Genomic DNA, 15,506 nt, shown 5'->3' on the forward strand with positions numbered 1-15,506 from the left:
GTAAAATAAAAAATAAAAACTGGTGGTTTTGCAATGCCAATATAGAGGTAATCACAAAAAAAAATTGAAAAATTCAAAACAGTCAGGCAACCAGCTCTGCGATTATTGGACCACTTAAGATGAAATGACCCAGGTGTGTGTGTGTGTGTGTCAGTCTGTGCCTCTGTCTTGCATTACCTGTTCACACAGAGTTGCGATCAATCCTTCCAAGTCATGTTTCTCATGCACTACCATCTGCTTTTCCTCATACTCTTGTTCCATCTGCATCTCTAACTGCCTGAGCTGAAATCACACACACACACACACACACACACACACACACACACACACACACACACACATACATACATACATACACACAATCAAAATCAAATCCCTATGCCTGCATTTTATGTCTCCCATTCCCTCCTCTATCAGTACACACCCGTCTCTGTGAAGACTTCTGCACATCCTCTAGCTCCTCATCCTTGTCCTCCAGCTCCTTCTGATGGATCTGCTTCATTCTCTCCATCTCTATCTCAAAGCGTAGATGTATCTTTATGGGGAAAAAAGAGAGTCATCCTCCACAAGTGTGCCACAGATATCATAAAAACCAGCAGGCAGTTGACCATCTTGAAAGCCTGTTAGCTTAGCAATGTCAGTAAATGTCACAGCACAGCATAAAACTCAACTTACTGCTGCCATTTTTGGATTTGTAATCAGATTTGCACTACGGGGTGCTGGGAATTTGCATGCAGAGTATCCTATTAATGTGAGCAGCTATTTTTCATTGTAGAGTGCAGATTTGGAAGAAATTACCATTTTCACATTCAAGGAAAATCAGAGAGAGAGAGAGAGAAGTATGTGTGTGTATTTCTGCTGTGGGTTTAGCTGGAGAAGCAATGCTACCTGTTCCTGTTGCTGAATTTTTACTGTCATGTTGGCAAGTTCCTGAGCACGCTCCTTATCTCTGCTGTCAAGTTCACGTAGTTGTTTCTTCAGCTCAGGCACAGAGTCTGAACCAAGGTTCAGGGTCAAAGTGAGGTCTCGGATCTGAGCACAAAGCTCTTGTTTTTGATACTGCAAGTGTTGTACCTCCAGCTGACTCTCCTTCTCACACACACACATACACACACACACACACACACACACACACAGTTTGTGCATTTTTTACATTATTTTAAAACAATAACTATTACATAAAGTATACATAAAGTATACCTGTAATGAAACAAGTCTTGGGGTGGTTGCAAATACAGTTTAGAGTTTTATTAAGATTAGTTAATCCAAAGGGCAAGGCAAAAAAGCAGAAACAAGTCAGGTGATTGACAAATGGGCATAAGGCAGGTGTGACGAGGCGTGATGAAAAAATGGTCCCACACAAGAAAATTGATGGTAAGGCCACAATAGCAATTTTGTGCAAAGATGTTTCATGGACAGTGCCCCTATTTACAGTCCACCAAATGTGCACAAAAATATGTACATCCACATGAAGGCCCCCCAAAAAATTTACAAAATAGGGGAAAACTACACAAAAATATATACACTACAGCAATTGGCTGGTAACTCCTTCCACAAAAAGGTAAAGATACCATATACTCACTCTACAACTCCAAACTCCAAACTACAACCCCCATACACAAATGAACAGGCCTGTCTTTTAAGGTAAGGTAAGTATTACAACAATAACTTTTCATAAATGTATTTATATGTAAAAATATAAATATATATATATATATATATATATATATATATATATATGCATGCATATATCTGGCTTTCTGGATCGCTTCTGGGGTTTGCCATTTGCTTCTGGTAACCTGGACTAAGGTGCAACATACACAGACAACTACAAATACAACATGACATGCTGAGTACAATAAACATTTACTGGTATCTGGTGTCTGCATGTTTTTACTGTGGGATATGGGGAAGGATGTGTTAATGGAGTGGATGTGTGTTCATGTTATGTATGCAACTGGCATGTTAACCTGCCCTAGTGTGCACCCAAGGGTAGGGAAAACCAGAAAATGGGTGGATAGTGAATTATATGTGCGTGTAAATGTAGTGCTGCCGCAATTGTGACAGAGCCCTCTGTCACATTACCTCCCTCCTCTCCTAGATTGACGAACTTGGCAGCAATATGGATAGGTAATCAGCTGTCAGGTTCTCTTTCCCCGGTCGGTGTCTGATCTTAAAGTGGTAAGGCTGCAGTGACAGGTACCATCTTGTTATCCTGGCATTTTGATCCTTCATTGAGTTTACCCAGGTCAGTGCTCGATAGTCTGTTTCAAGATCAAACTATCTTCCCAGCAAGTAATATCAGAGACTTTTTAATGCCCACTTGATGGCATTAAGTCCCTCTTTCTCCACAGAGGAGTATCGAGTCTCTCTGGGTAGCAGCTTACGGCTTAGGTAAAGGATTGGGTGTTTCTGGCCGCTGTCTCCTTGTGCCACTACAGCTCCCAGTCCATTAGCAGCAGCATACACTTGAACTAAAAATCTCTGGGAGAAATTAGGACTTTGAAGCACAGGACTATTACATAAGCTGTCCTTCAGCTGTTGAAACGCCCGCTCAGCTTCTTCTGTCCAGAGCACTGGGTTTCGAACCAACTTTGTGGTGAGGTTGGCCAGAAGGGTCCTGCAACACTGGAGAACTCTGGTATAAATCTTCGGTACCATCCGACCAGTCCAAGGAAGGCACATACCTCTTTCTTTGTCCGAAGTCTTTGGATGTTGGATTGTTGGGCTATGGGTACCTTGCTAGTATCCTTTGCACAGGTCTAAGGTGGTGATGTATTTGGCTTGGCCGATCTGTTCCACCAGCTCATCAATCCAAGACATTGGGTATGCATCGAACCTGGAGACAGCGTTGAGCTTCCGAAAGTCAAGACAGATCCTCAGTGATCCATCTTTTTTTGGTACCAGGACAATTGGGCTGCTCCATGGGCTGTTTGACAGCTCAATCACTCCCATATTCCTCATAAGCTGAACCTCCCTCCTCAGTGGTTCAACTAGTCGATCAGGCACCCGATAGGGCCGCTGTTGTGGATGTGCTGGCGTTGAGTCAGTGAGCTGGATGGTGTGTTCAATTTGATTGGTTCTTCCTGGCTCTGTCCTGAGGAGATTCGGGTGCTTGTCTACAATCTGTAGCAGCTGCTCCCTCTGTTCCTTTTCCAGGTGTTCCAGGGTTATCTTTGCGGAGGTCTCTGTACAGCCACATCTTCCATCTCTTCCTCACCCTCCGCTCCTTCTGGGGCTCCTTTGCAGACAAATAGTACTGTCCCTTCATCTGCTGCCTTCTCCCGCCACTCTTTCAGGAGGTTGACGTGGTACACTTGGCTGGACTTTCCCTTCTCTAGGTGCAATATCTCATAAGTGACCGGTCCCACTCGTCTCTGGATCTCGGTTGGTCCTTGCCACTTTGCTAACAGCTTGTTTGTTGATGATGGCAGTAAGAACAGTACTTTCTGCCCCCGCTGGTATTCTCTGTGTCATGCATACTGGTCATACCATCTCTTATGTGCTTGCTGGGCCGCTTCCAAGTCCTTGATAGCTTGTTCTTGTTACTTCTCTAGGTGGCCTCTCATCTGCAGCACGTACTGAGGAATACCTTGTTCACCTGCTGCCGATGTTGTAGTGGCATCCCAGCTTTTTCTCAGCAGATCTAGTGGACCCTGAACAGACCATCAGTAAACCAATTCAAAAGGTGAAAATCCTGTTGATGCTTGGGGTACCTCTCTATATGCAAACAGCATGAATGGCAACCACTTGTCCCAGTCTATTCCCATGTGACTGATGAACTTCTTCAGCATGTTCTTGAGTGTCTGGTTCAATCTCTCAACTACTCCGTCCATCTGCGGGTGATAGGGACTCGTCTTGATCGACTGGATAACCAGCTGTCTGTGGAGGTGCTTCATTAAGCTCGATGTAAAGTTGGTGCCTTGGTCTGTGATGATCTCATTTGGGATAAGGACTCTGGAAAACATTTGCACAAGTGCACTGATTACTTTAGCAGTTGTAATGGATCTTAGGGGGAAGGCTTCAGGGTACCAAGTAGCGTAGTCACACATGACCAAGATGTACTGATGACTGGCACTGCTCCTCTCCAGAGGTCTGACTATGTCCATTGCGATTCTTCTGAATGGATTGGAGATCACCGGCAATGGTTACAGAGGCACTCTGGCAGAACTACGAACAGCACTGGTTTTCTGACAAACAGAGCATGTGGCACAGTGTGTGCATACGTCAGTGTACATGGAAGGCCAGAAGAAATGGGAAATGAGTCTTTGGTATGTTTTCTGATGAGCAAGAAAACGGGTGGATAGTGGATTATATGTACGTGTAAATGTAGTGCTGCCGCACTCATGACAGAGCCCTCTGTCACAGCAGGCAAGGCAAAGTACATGATGAGAAACTAGGAAAACAGTGTCAAAAAACTGGAAACAAGAAAATGGGACAAAGGCTTGGTAAGGTGAAAAACACTCAATACTTTGCAACCTGAACAATGACACACAAGGGGTTTAAATAACAAACAATCACGGGTGTAACACAAAATAGCTGTGATTAACGGGGACACATGAGGGAGATATCCAATAATATAATGACGGTGGAGACAGGATATGAACCATAACAGATACATGTGTCAAATAAACAATGTTAACAATGTTAATGACAAATGCAAACCTGGAAGGGCGCCTTGCACTTCAGGCTTCTGAGCATGCTGCATGCTCCAGTGCTTTGTGCGAGGAAAATCGTGACAGAGAGACCCCCCCACCAAGGGCACTATTCCCGGAGTGCCCAAAAACACTCCTTATACCACCAGTCCTGGCCCTCTGGGCGAAATGTACATGCAATCCCTCAGGTCCTGAGGCAGGCATTGTCCAAAAAATAGCAGGTTCCTCGAGGAGCAGAAATGAGGCTGGAGCAGGTTCGCCGGGGTCTCTAGGTAAGACCCAGGCTTGGGGAGCTGTGTATAAAGCTTCAGATGGGAACTCGCCTTGGTGAGCATTCTTATTGGCCTTTCTTGAGTGTGGCGCAATGTCTTCAGTGGGGCATGGAGGCAGAACGATGTCCTCAGCGGAACAGGATGGCAGGGCGACACCCTCAGCTGGACTTGGAGGCAGGATGACGTCCTCAGCAGAGCAGGATAGCGGAGCAACTTTTTTATCGGAGCAGGATGGCAGAGCGATGTCCTCAGCCGAGCAGGATGGTGGAGCGACGTCCTCAGCTGAGAAGCAGGGTGGAGCGAAGTCATTAAAGGAGCCTAGCTTAGTGATGGCAGAGCAGGGAAATAAAGTGAAGTTCTTGGCTTCAACGGGAGGCGAAACAATGTCCTCAGCTGAACAGGGAGGCTGAGCGCCAGTCTCCGTCAACTCTGCTGGCGGAACTTGGTTGGCCATTCCGGCAGACTCAGGTGTTGGTGGAACTTGGGTGGCTGTTCCAGCAGACTCGGGTGTTGGCGGAACTTGGGTGACTGTTCTGTCAGACTCAGGTGTGGGAGGAACTTGGTTGGTCGTCACGTCGACCTCAGACAGGAGCATGGCTTGGGAGGCCGCCTCGTCGACCTCAGACAGAAGCATGGCTTGGAAGGTCCCCTCATCAACCTTAGATAGGAGCATGGCTTGGAAGGTCGCCTTATCAACCTTAGATTAGAGCATGGCTTGGTAGACCACCTCGTCGACCTCAGACAGGAGCATCGCTGAGACGCCCTCGTGGTTTTCAGGCTAGACCTCTGGAGAGGAGGTCACCCTATTGACCTCCAACTGGAACTCAGCTGGTGAGACCTCCTTGTGGGTCTCTAGCTGGGGCTCTGGAGACAAGCTCACCACGTTGACCTCTGGTTGGAGCTGATATTGATGTCACCATGTTGACCTCTGGTTGGAGTTTCGGAGATGAGGCTGCCTCTTGGGTCTCGGGTTGAAGCTCTGGAGATGAGGACACAACATTGACCTCTGGCTGGAGCTCAGCAGGTGAGACCACCTCATTGGTCTCAAGCTGGATCTCGGCTCTTGCTCTCTTGTGGAACTGTTTGTGGGTACACAAGCTGCTTTTGAAACATGCCTGGTATCAGAAATATGATTCCTCTATCTCAATTGTAACGCACATTGGACACTGAACTTGGGCTTCCTTACTACAGCCCTCAGTGTTGAATGTCTGTACTATCTCCATCACTGCCCTGTCGACCTGGTCCCTCTTGTAATTCGTGGTGAAAGGCCCCTTGGCCGCCAGGCTGGTTCTCCCCAAATGTTTCTCCAAATTGACAAGGAAGTCTGCGTTAAAATTCACCTTCATGAGATGCACGAACTCAGCCACACTTCCCAGGCTGAAGTTGTTCATGGTCATGAGGAACTCCACCCACTGGTGTGCTGGGCCAGTGAACCAGGACAGCATGAACACCAACAATTGCTTTTCTTCAGGCTTGGGGTCTAACAGGGTCTCGAAATGCAACTGGCACTGGAGAAAAAAATCCATTCAGGGAACTCTCAAAACCCTTAGGAGCCGGGATGTCTAAGAGCTGCTGGGGAAATCTCATGGAATCAAACGCCAGCAAAAAGATCCCAGCGCAACGTTCCTCTCTCTCTCCTTCTGCATCCATAGTGTGCAGAAGTATTCTGTAATGGAACAAGTCTAGGGGCAGGTGGAAATGCAGTTTAGAGTTATATTATGATTAGGTAATCCAAAGGGCAAGGCAAAAAGCATAAACAAAGACAGGCAGGGGTCAGGACAGGGGTCAGGCAATCGGCAAATGGGCACAAGGCAGGCAAGGCAAAGTGCATGACGTGAAACTAGAAAACAAGATAAAAAACACAGAAACGAGAACATGGGACAATGGCTTGGTAAGGTGAAAAACACTCAATGCTTCACAACCTGAACAATGACATGAGCGGTTTAAATACCAAACATAATCACGGGTGTAACACAAAGCAGCTGTGATTAATGAGGACACGTGAGGGAGACATCCAATAATATAACAGGGGTGGAGACAGGACATAAACCATAACAGATACACATGTATCAAGTAAACAATGTCAATGTCAAATGCAAACCCGGAATTGCTCCTCGCACTTCGGGTTTCCAAGCATGCTACATAATCCTGCACTTTGCACGAGGGGAAATCGTGACAATAAATGGTCAGTGACACATAAGGACTCATAAACATACAAGTATCCCGTCTGTGTATCACTAATTTTGAGTCTAGTCAGTGAATATCATTTAAGCTGCTTTTAGATTGAGGACATCTAAATATGTTATTTAATGTGATTTCTGTAGTCACTTCAAAAAGATCAGAAAAAAATCCCATTCTAATATACTTAAATTTGATGTTGCAATACAGCAAAAGGAGATAAAAAAGTGGTTCCAGGGTTATAAAAGTGTAGAGCTCTTTCTCCCTATGTTTCCTCACATCATTGCTTCTGTAACAACAGCATAGAAGGAAAATTTTGAGAGAAATTATTAGCAGCAATATTCATAAAATCCTAAAACTGAATTGGAAAATATAGTGTGCTGATCGTAATCTACTTTTTATAATCAGGTGGATTAGTCCACCAAATTAATTCAAAACTAGAAATTTGATATTCTCAAGAGTACTGAAAGACAACAATGCAAGAAGAACCACTCGACTCCATTCTAGTTGCAAAAAATGTCTATTTACCTGTTCATTTAGAACTGACTTCCACAGAGTGATGTGTGCCCATTCCTAATGAATTCTATATTTTTACAACAGTAAAGATTTTTTGTGACGATTTATCAATGGTCATTTGAAGCTTCATGCTTTAATAAGTATGTCCAAAATACACAATCCAGACTTTCTCAAGTCACTTCTAACCTTATTGACTTCTCTAAATATAGCCTCACTAAATCACCCTGGACACCTTCAGCCAGAGAATTCCAGGCACTGGATTTCTTTATCAATCCTTACATTAGAGAAAGTGGCAAAATAAAATTATCAAAAAAAAAGCCACAATCTACCCAAGAATGAGTACATAGCACAGCAATATCTCAGCAAATGGACAGTAACTGCAATGTCATTAAGCCCACATATGACCACTATTGAAATAATGGATTGACTGACCTCTACAATCCACCACTAGAACAGAGAGAATTCCTATGATGCTAGCTTATTATCTTAATAAAACAGTAGCTGAAATTACACCCACAAGTAGAACTCAACACCAAAAACATCAATAGGGATGCCTCCACTGCAAATAAATCTAGTTCTTCTTGTTACCGTTCTTGTTACTAATTTGTATGCCTGAAATACCCTTAAATATAAGTCAAACAGGAAGGAAGCTACTATAGAAAACTATTTCAGTCATTTGATCTTGTCCCTGTTTGGATCACTGGCAAATTATAATCCATTCATATGTCGGATACAGTGAAAATTCCATATAAAGCTTATAAACATTCAACTCGTTCTTGAAATATTGTGCTATTGAGTATCTCAGACTGATACACGGATGGAAGTACAAACGGACAGACACATGGACGAACCAATGGCAAAAAAAAAGCCAGAAAATCGGCCTTGCGTTCCTGAACATGAACATGTAAGTAACATCTCTGTGTTCCAGGAAGGAAACTATTGAAGAAAAACTATTTTAGACATTTGACATTGCTGTGGCCCTTTTTAGATCAATTCCAAATAATTTCATCTCCTACAGATATGACAAAAACATCAAAGACATGCTTGTCAGAAGTGAACTGAATGATCAGCCAAAGAGTAACTGTTTTTTCTGCATGCAACTGTTCAAAATGATCCACTTGCAAATTTCTTAATATAGCCCCTAAAATCTCCTAAAAGGTCAGTTTTTGTCACTCATCGCACCTTTTTATTCTTTTTCCTGCTAGTGTAGGTGATGTAATCTGTTGAACCATCAGAACGGATGATTTCTTTTTTCCAGTTACAAGACACTTAAACAGCAATGGAGATAACATTAATGACATCTCTTTTGTATTGCTAGTTGTTGGTATGGGAGCAATGAAGTAAGGAAACACAGGAAAAAAGCTTAACTACACTCATGGAATTAATGTTTTGTTTAACAGCAAATATTATATTCTCAAACATTTTAAAAAGCTACTGGTTTTACATCTTATAGCATCAGAAGGTATACATTTTTCACAGATAACTGAAGTCTGACCCTGGTCCAATACCTTCAGAGTCCGATGGAGAGAAAAGATTTCTGCTCCCAGAGCTATGTTCTCCTGAATGGCCTTGTCCTTTTGCTCTCTCTCATTATCTGCTTCCTCTAGAGCCCTGGTAAGCTCACTGTCAAACCTGTAAACAACATTTTTGAACATCACTAGAATACACATACATTACAACATGAGCATGTAAAGATCCATAAATGCAGACCCATATACCCCAACACACATCCAAACATACTGATATGGACATGAGAAGGAAAAAGGGCATGTACATATTAGATGCATATGAATAGTGATCACTTGTATGCTAATGTGACATTTTGCCTGAAGTGAAGCAACACACCTCCTCTGCTTCCTATCCAGGTCATGAATGCGTGCCTGCAAGCTGTCCATAAGCACACGGGCATCTTGCAGGTCGGAAGTCACGTGCCAGCAGTGCCGCTTCAGCTCTGTGACCATACGTTTTGACTGTTCCAGCTGGGCTTGCAGCTCCAAAACCTTTGGTATGGGCGTAAGAAGACAGTGTTAAACCGCCACCCACAGGAAAATATGATGAACAGTAGAAAAGGTGTGCATGTTATCTTCAAATTTTTTATTGTGTTTCGATGGCCAATTATATAATTTAAATAAGTTAATGATATGGGGTGTTATGGAAGGTTTGGTCAGAACATGTATAGATGTGTCTACAGTTCATTCTATTGAAGCCACTCCTGATGTCTGTAGTTAGTATGTACTGTGCTATTACATTTACATTACATTTATGGCACTTGGCAGACCCCTTTATCCGGAGCTTATCTCATTTATACAACTGAGCAGTTGAGGGTTAAATGCCAACAGGGGCAGCTTGGCAGTGCTGGGATTTCAACTCAGATAAGACTATTATTTATAAGCATATATATATATATATATATATCCTACACACACCACACACACACATACACACACATATATATATATATCCATCACCAGTCCATCGCAGGGCACAATCACATACACACTCACACGCCCATTCATACACTACAGACACTTTAGACACGCCAATCAGCCTAGCATGCATGTCTGTGGACTGGGGGAGGAAACCGGAGTACCCGGAGTAAACCCCCGCAGCACGGGGAGAACATGCAAAGTCTGCACACCCTGGTGGTGTGAGGCGAACGTGCTAACCACTAAGCCACCGTGCGCCCTCAAGTCCAGACAAATTAAATCTAATTAAATGTGGATATATAAAATTCACAACATTAAAGTCCATAAATAAAGTTATGTGTAGTAAAGTGGAATAACACAGGAAAAAAGTATTGAACACGCTAACTGAAATTTATTTAATACTTAGTGGAGAAGCCTTTGTTTGTAATGACAGCTTCAAGATGCTTCCTGTATGAAGAAATTAATCGGCTGCAATATTCAGGTGTGACTTTGGCCCATTTTTCTAAATATATTGTCTTTAAATCTTGTTCAATTGGATTCAAGTCAGGGCCATTCTAACACCTTGATTTTTTTTCTCTCTGAAACCAATCGAGTTTCCTTTGCTGTATGCTTTGGATCATTATCCTGCTGGAAGGTCCAGCCACATCTCAAAATCATCCTGATGGATGGCAGCAGATTCTTCTCAAGAATCTTCCGGTAAAGGGCTCCATTCATCATTCCTTCAATTATATGAAGTTTGCCAGTACCATGCGATGAAAAACAGCCCCACACCATGATGCTTCCACCTCCAAGCTTCATTGTTGATATAGTGTTTTAAGGGTGATGTGCAGTGCCATTTCTTCTCCAAACATGGTATGTAGTATGACAGAGAAAAAGTTACATTTTGTTCTCAACTGACCAGACTACACTCTCCCAGTATTTCATAGGCTTGTCCAAATCAGTTGTAGCAAACTTTAAATGAGCGTCAACATGCCTTTTCTTTAGTAATGGAGTCTTGTGAGGTGAGCATGAGCAGTGGAGTGCATTGCCTATTGTTTGCTCTGTGATGATGGCACCTGCTGCCTCCAAGTGTTTCTGGAGCTCTTTCTGAGTGGTTCTTGGCTCTTGGGCTACTCTTTCAACTATTATTTTGACTCCCTAGTCAGAAATCTTGAAAGGAGCTCCTGTGTGTGTCTGGTTGATGACAGAGTGATGTTGCTTCCACTTATGGATAATGGCCCCAGTGGTGCTTACTGGAAGATTCAGAAGTTTTGAAGTACGTCTATATCCGATTCCATCAATATGTTTTGCAACAATAAGGTTCTGAAGGTCTTGGGAGAGCTCCTTGCTTTTACCCATTATGAGAGGTTTCTAGTGTGACTCTTGTTAACGAAAAGCCTTTTTATAGATTATCAATTTCATAACCTAGCTGATATTAATTTTCACAGATAAGAGGTATAATTACTTATGGATTTCAGCTGGTTCCTTGCCTTATCTTGCATTGGATAACTGCTTTTTCTTAGCGTGTTCAATACTTTTTTCCTGTGTCATTCCATTTTATTACACATTACTTTATTTATGGAATTAATTGTTGTGAATTCTTTATATTTCCAGATTTCTTGAGTTAATACCAAAGAGTGGTGAAAATTTAATGTGAATAGCCTCATTTGGACAAATATTTACTGAAAAATATGTTGACACATTCAATACTTATTTACCCCACTGTATATATACAGTGTGTGTGTGCGTGTGTGTGTGTGTGTGTATATATATATATATATATATATATATATATATATATATATATATATATATATATATATATATATATATACACATATACATACACACACATACTTATATTATATATATTATTGTGATACATTGAAATGTGCACATACTTCCTCTGCTCCCATACTTGACATGCTATTTACAGTGCTGTGAAAAAGTATCCTGATTTCTTCTGTAATATTGGATAATATTCCTTAATATATAAATGAGTAAGTATAATATTTTTTGTCTCATTTGTTTAATTGGGTTCTCTTTGTCTACTTTTAGGACCATGCTTTACCAATGAACCTGTAGGTTTTGGATCATGTGCAGATACAGTACTGTGAAAAAGATTATTTCTTCTGTTTTTGTATATATCTCATACTAAATTGTTTCAGAAATTAAAACAAAATCTAAGATAAAAGAAAGGCAACCTGAGTAAACACATAATATATGTTTTAAATTATAGTTATTTATTGAAGCAAAAAAGTTATCCAGAAATGTTCCAGAAATGATGAGCTAGAAGGTGATTGAAATACATCAGTCTGGGAAAGGTTACAAAGTTATTTCAAAGGCTCTGGGATTCCAAAGGACCACAGTGAGAGCCATTATCTCCAATTGGAAAAACTTGGCACAGTAGTGAACATTTCCAGAAGTGGTCAACTTTCCACAAATCCTCCAAGAGCACAGCAACTACTCATCCAGGAAGTCACAAAAGAGCCAAGGAGAACATCAAAAGACCTACAGGCCTCTCCTGCATCAGTGAAGGTCACTATTCATGACTCCACTTTTTTAAAAAACACTGGGTAAAAAATGGCATCCATGGAAGAGTGGTGAGGTAAAAACCACTGCTAACTGACCATTAATGCTCGTCTGAATTTTGCCAAAGCATACCTTGATGATTCTCAAACCTTTTGGGAGAATGTTCTGTGGATTGATGAGTTGAAAGTGGAACTGTTTTGAAGACAGGGGTTCCATTACATTTGGTGTAAACCAAACACAGAATTCCACAAAAAGAACATCATACCTATGGTCAAGCGTGGTGGTGGAAGTGTAATGGTGTGGGGCTGCTTTGCTGCTTCAGGGCCTGAGCAACTTGCAATAATTGAGGGAGACATGAATTCTGCTCTCTACCAGAAAATCCTATAGGAGGATGTCCAGTCTTCAGACCATAAGTAGAAACTCAAGTGCAACTGGATTATGCAGCAAGACAATGATCCAAAGCATAGGAGTAAATCCTAGTCCTAGAAGTAAGTGAAAGACTGATCTCCATTTATTGGAAGCATTTGGTTGCAGTTATTGCTGCTGAAATTGGTACAAGCAGATTTTAAGTTTAACTTTTTCACATTGGTGATAGGTGATGGACAATTTTTTGCTTCACTAAAAATGCAAATAAATAAATAAAAGTTGTATTGTGTGTTTATTCACACTGCCTTTATTTTATGTTGCATTTCGTTAGATGGTCTAAAACTATTTAGAATGAGATATACACAAAAACAGAAGAAAATACTTTTTCACAGCACTGTACACTATATACAATCCTGTGTCTAAGCATATAGGGATACTGCAATATATGATATACAGAGTAAAGACCTAACTGATGAGAGTATGTGAAGATACCACAGTTTGATACCTTGGTGTCCAACAGTTCTCGTGCCTCTTTCTCAACCTCAAACCTCTCATCTGTCTGATGCAATCGTCTGCGTAGAAACTTCACTTCTGTCTGTGCACAATCCAACTGCATCTGTAATTCACCCTCTGAAACAGACACTTTAAATAATTTATCGAGTTCCACATAAAATGCAATTAATTCAGTCTACAGCAAATATGTTTGCAAAAATCACACAAAGGAATACAGTTTGACATCTGACACTGATGTCTATAATTTAGGTTAATAATTATCAAATAGCAATGCTTCCCATGACAACTGATACTAAGTGAGCTAATATTATACAAACTGATTAATCTTGGCTTTATAAGATGAAAGAACATGACAAGATATTTTAGATTTTAAATTTCTATTTTTTTTCTGAATCCTGAACAAAAGAATGTCCTCCGTCTAATACTTAGGATTTCATATTAAAACAATTGGAAAAACAAATGTAGCTGTGCTTTCAGGTAATAGATATGAATAAATATAAACCAATAAATGTGTAAATATTAGATTAACATTAAGAACAAAGGGTGATCATAAAAAAAAGTGTCAAGTCTGTAATGGCTGGAAATTTGCCAGGAATCAGGAGCATATGCATACTAGGCCTTTGAGAAGGATGGTAAAGGGTCAAAGAGGATCACAAATATGGAAGTTTCAGAAATGTCACATCTATAATAAAATGTTTAGAAGGGTTGACTTAAAGAACCCCTTCTTGAACACGGCCCACAAATTCAGTACCTGAACTTTAAAAGGCATTATTGGCATTACTGTTGTGTGTTATAGAAAAATTTGGTTAAAATAAAAGTTTTGGCCATGAGCCTTATCAGTATGTGTAGTGAAAAAGGGCAACTGTATACAAGGAAATGCCTGCAAGTTTGCTGTAAAATATGGTGCTGGGTTACTGATGTGTTGATCATCTCTTGAATAAAATTTAATTAATTCTCATAAGTAGCAGGATATTTTAGATCGGAACCTCATTGTCTTTGCCAGGAAGCTAGGATAATGACTCTAAACATGCAGTCAAATAAACAAAGAAATTCAGTGTTTTGCAAAGAAATTTCAGTCTCTGGTTTTGAAAACTGTCATAAACTGTTTAAACCTATAAGAATAAAAAGGGTCTTCCCCTGTGATATCAATCCAGCCCAGTGTATCTCTTTTGTGTTTGTATATTATTCAGGAGAGCCTTATTCAATGCAACAAACTTTGAATTCTGAAAGCAATAGGTGCTACCTGTAGCCATGCCACTCAGTGTCTCTTTGCTTTCGGCTCTCTGCTTCTCCTTAGTCAGCTGCTTTTCTAGTGCTTCCACAGTGACTTTGCTCTGATCCAAACGATCCTAAAATACACAGCATATGGATCTTGCCTTTTGTGGTGTTTGTGTGTAGCTCATAAAATATTCCATTGGAGAAAAGTCTAAAAATATACTCAGCAAAAAAAGAAACATCCTCTCACATTCAAATGATTTTATTTCAAACAAATTTCTCAACATGTGTAAATATTTGTATTAGCATAAAAAGATTCAACAACTGAGACATAAACTGAATAAGTTTCACAGACATTTGCCGAACAGAAATACATAAATGGAATAATGAGTCCCTGAACAAGGGGGGGGGGCAGTGATGGGGTAACAGTAGTGACAGTCAGTATCTGGTGTGGCCACCAGTGCATCTCATCCTCATGGATGGCACCAGATTTGTGAGTTCTTGCTGTGAGATGTTACCCCACTCTTCCACCAAGACATTTGCAAATTCTCAATCACATCTTGGGGGACACATGATTACATGTGGTTTGCCACTGCAAGGATGCTCAGCTGTCCTTCCTGTCACCCTGTCTTAGGTGTCTTACATTACAGACATTGCAGTATATTGCTCTGGCCACATCTGTAGTACTCATGTCTCCCTACAGCAGGCCTATGGCATGTTCACACAGGTGAGGCAGGCACCGTAGGTATCTTTCTTCTGGTGTTTTTCAGAGTCAGTAGAAAGAGCCCTTTAGTGTTCTAAGTTATTGTAACTGTGACCGACCTTAATTGCCTACCGCCTGTAAACTGTTCGTG

At 41.2% G+C, this 15,506-nt stretch overlaps 1 protein-coding gene across 5 annotated transcripts in view; it reads right to left on the minus strand.

Annotated features, from left to right (window-relative positions):
* The window catches only part of LOC108276812 (unconventional myosin-XVIIIb), a 123,923-nt gene that overhangs the window by 39,289 nt on the left and 69,128 nt on the right, over nucleotides 1-15,506 (minus strand). For all 5 annotated transcript variants that reach the window (XM_053686687.1, XM_053686686.1, XM_047161135.2 and 2 more), the window contains 7 exons: nucleotides 14,681-14,786; nucleotides 13,430-13,554; nucleotides 9,467-9,621; nucleotides 9,130-9,253; nucleotides 889-1,089; nucleotides 425-535; nucleotides 178-282 (listed from right to left, as the gene is read on the minus strand). In XM_053686687.1, coding sequence (XP_053542662.1) covers nucleotides 178-282; nucleotides 425-535; nucleotides 889-1,089; nucleotides 9,130-9,253; nucleotides 9,467-9,621; nucleotides 13,430-13,554; nucleotides 14,681-14,786 — 927 coding nt within the window. The remainder of the gene's footprint in view (nucleotides 1-177; nucleotides 283-424; nucleotides 536-888; nucleotides 1,090-9,129; nucleotides 9,254-9,466; nucleotides 9,622-13,429; nucleotides 13,555-14,680; nucleotides 14,787-15,506) is intronic.

This window comes from Ictalurus punctatus, chromosome 16 (assembly GCF_001660625.3).
Source record: "Ictalurus punctatus breed USDA103 chromosome 16, Coco_2.0, whole genome shotgun sequence".
In the NCBI taxonomy this organism is placed as follows: Eukaryota; Metazoa; Chordata; class Actinopteri; order Siluriformes; family Ictaluridae; genus Ictalurus; species Ictalurus punctatus.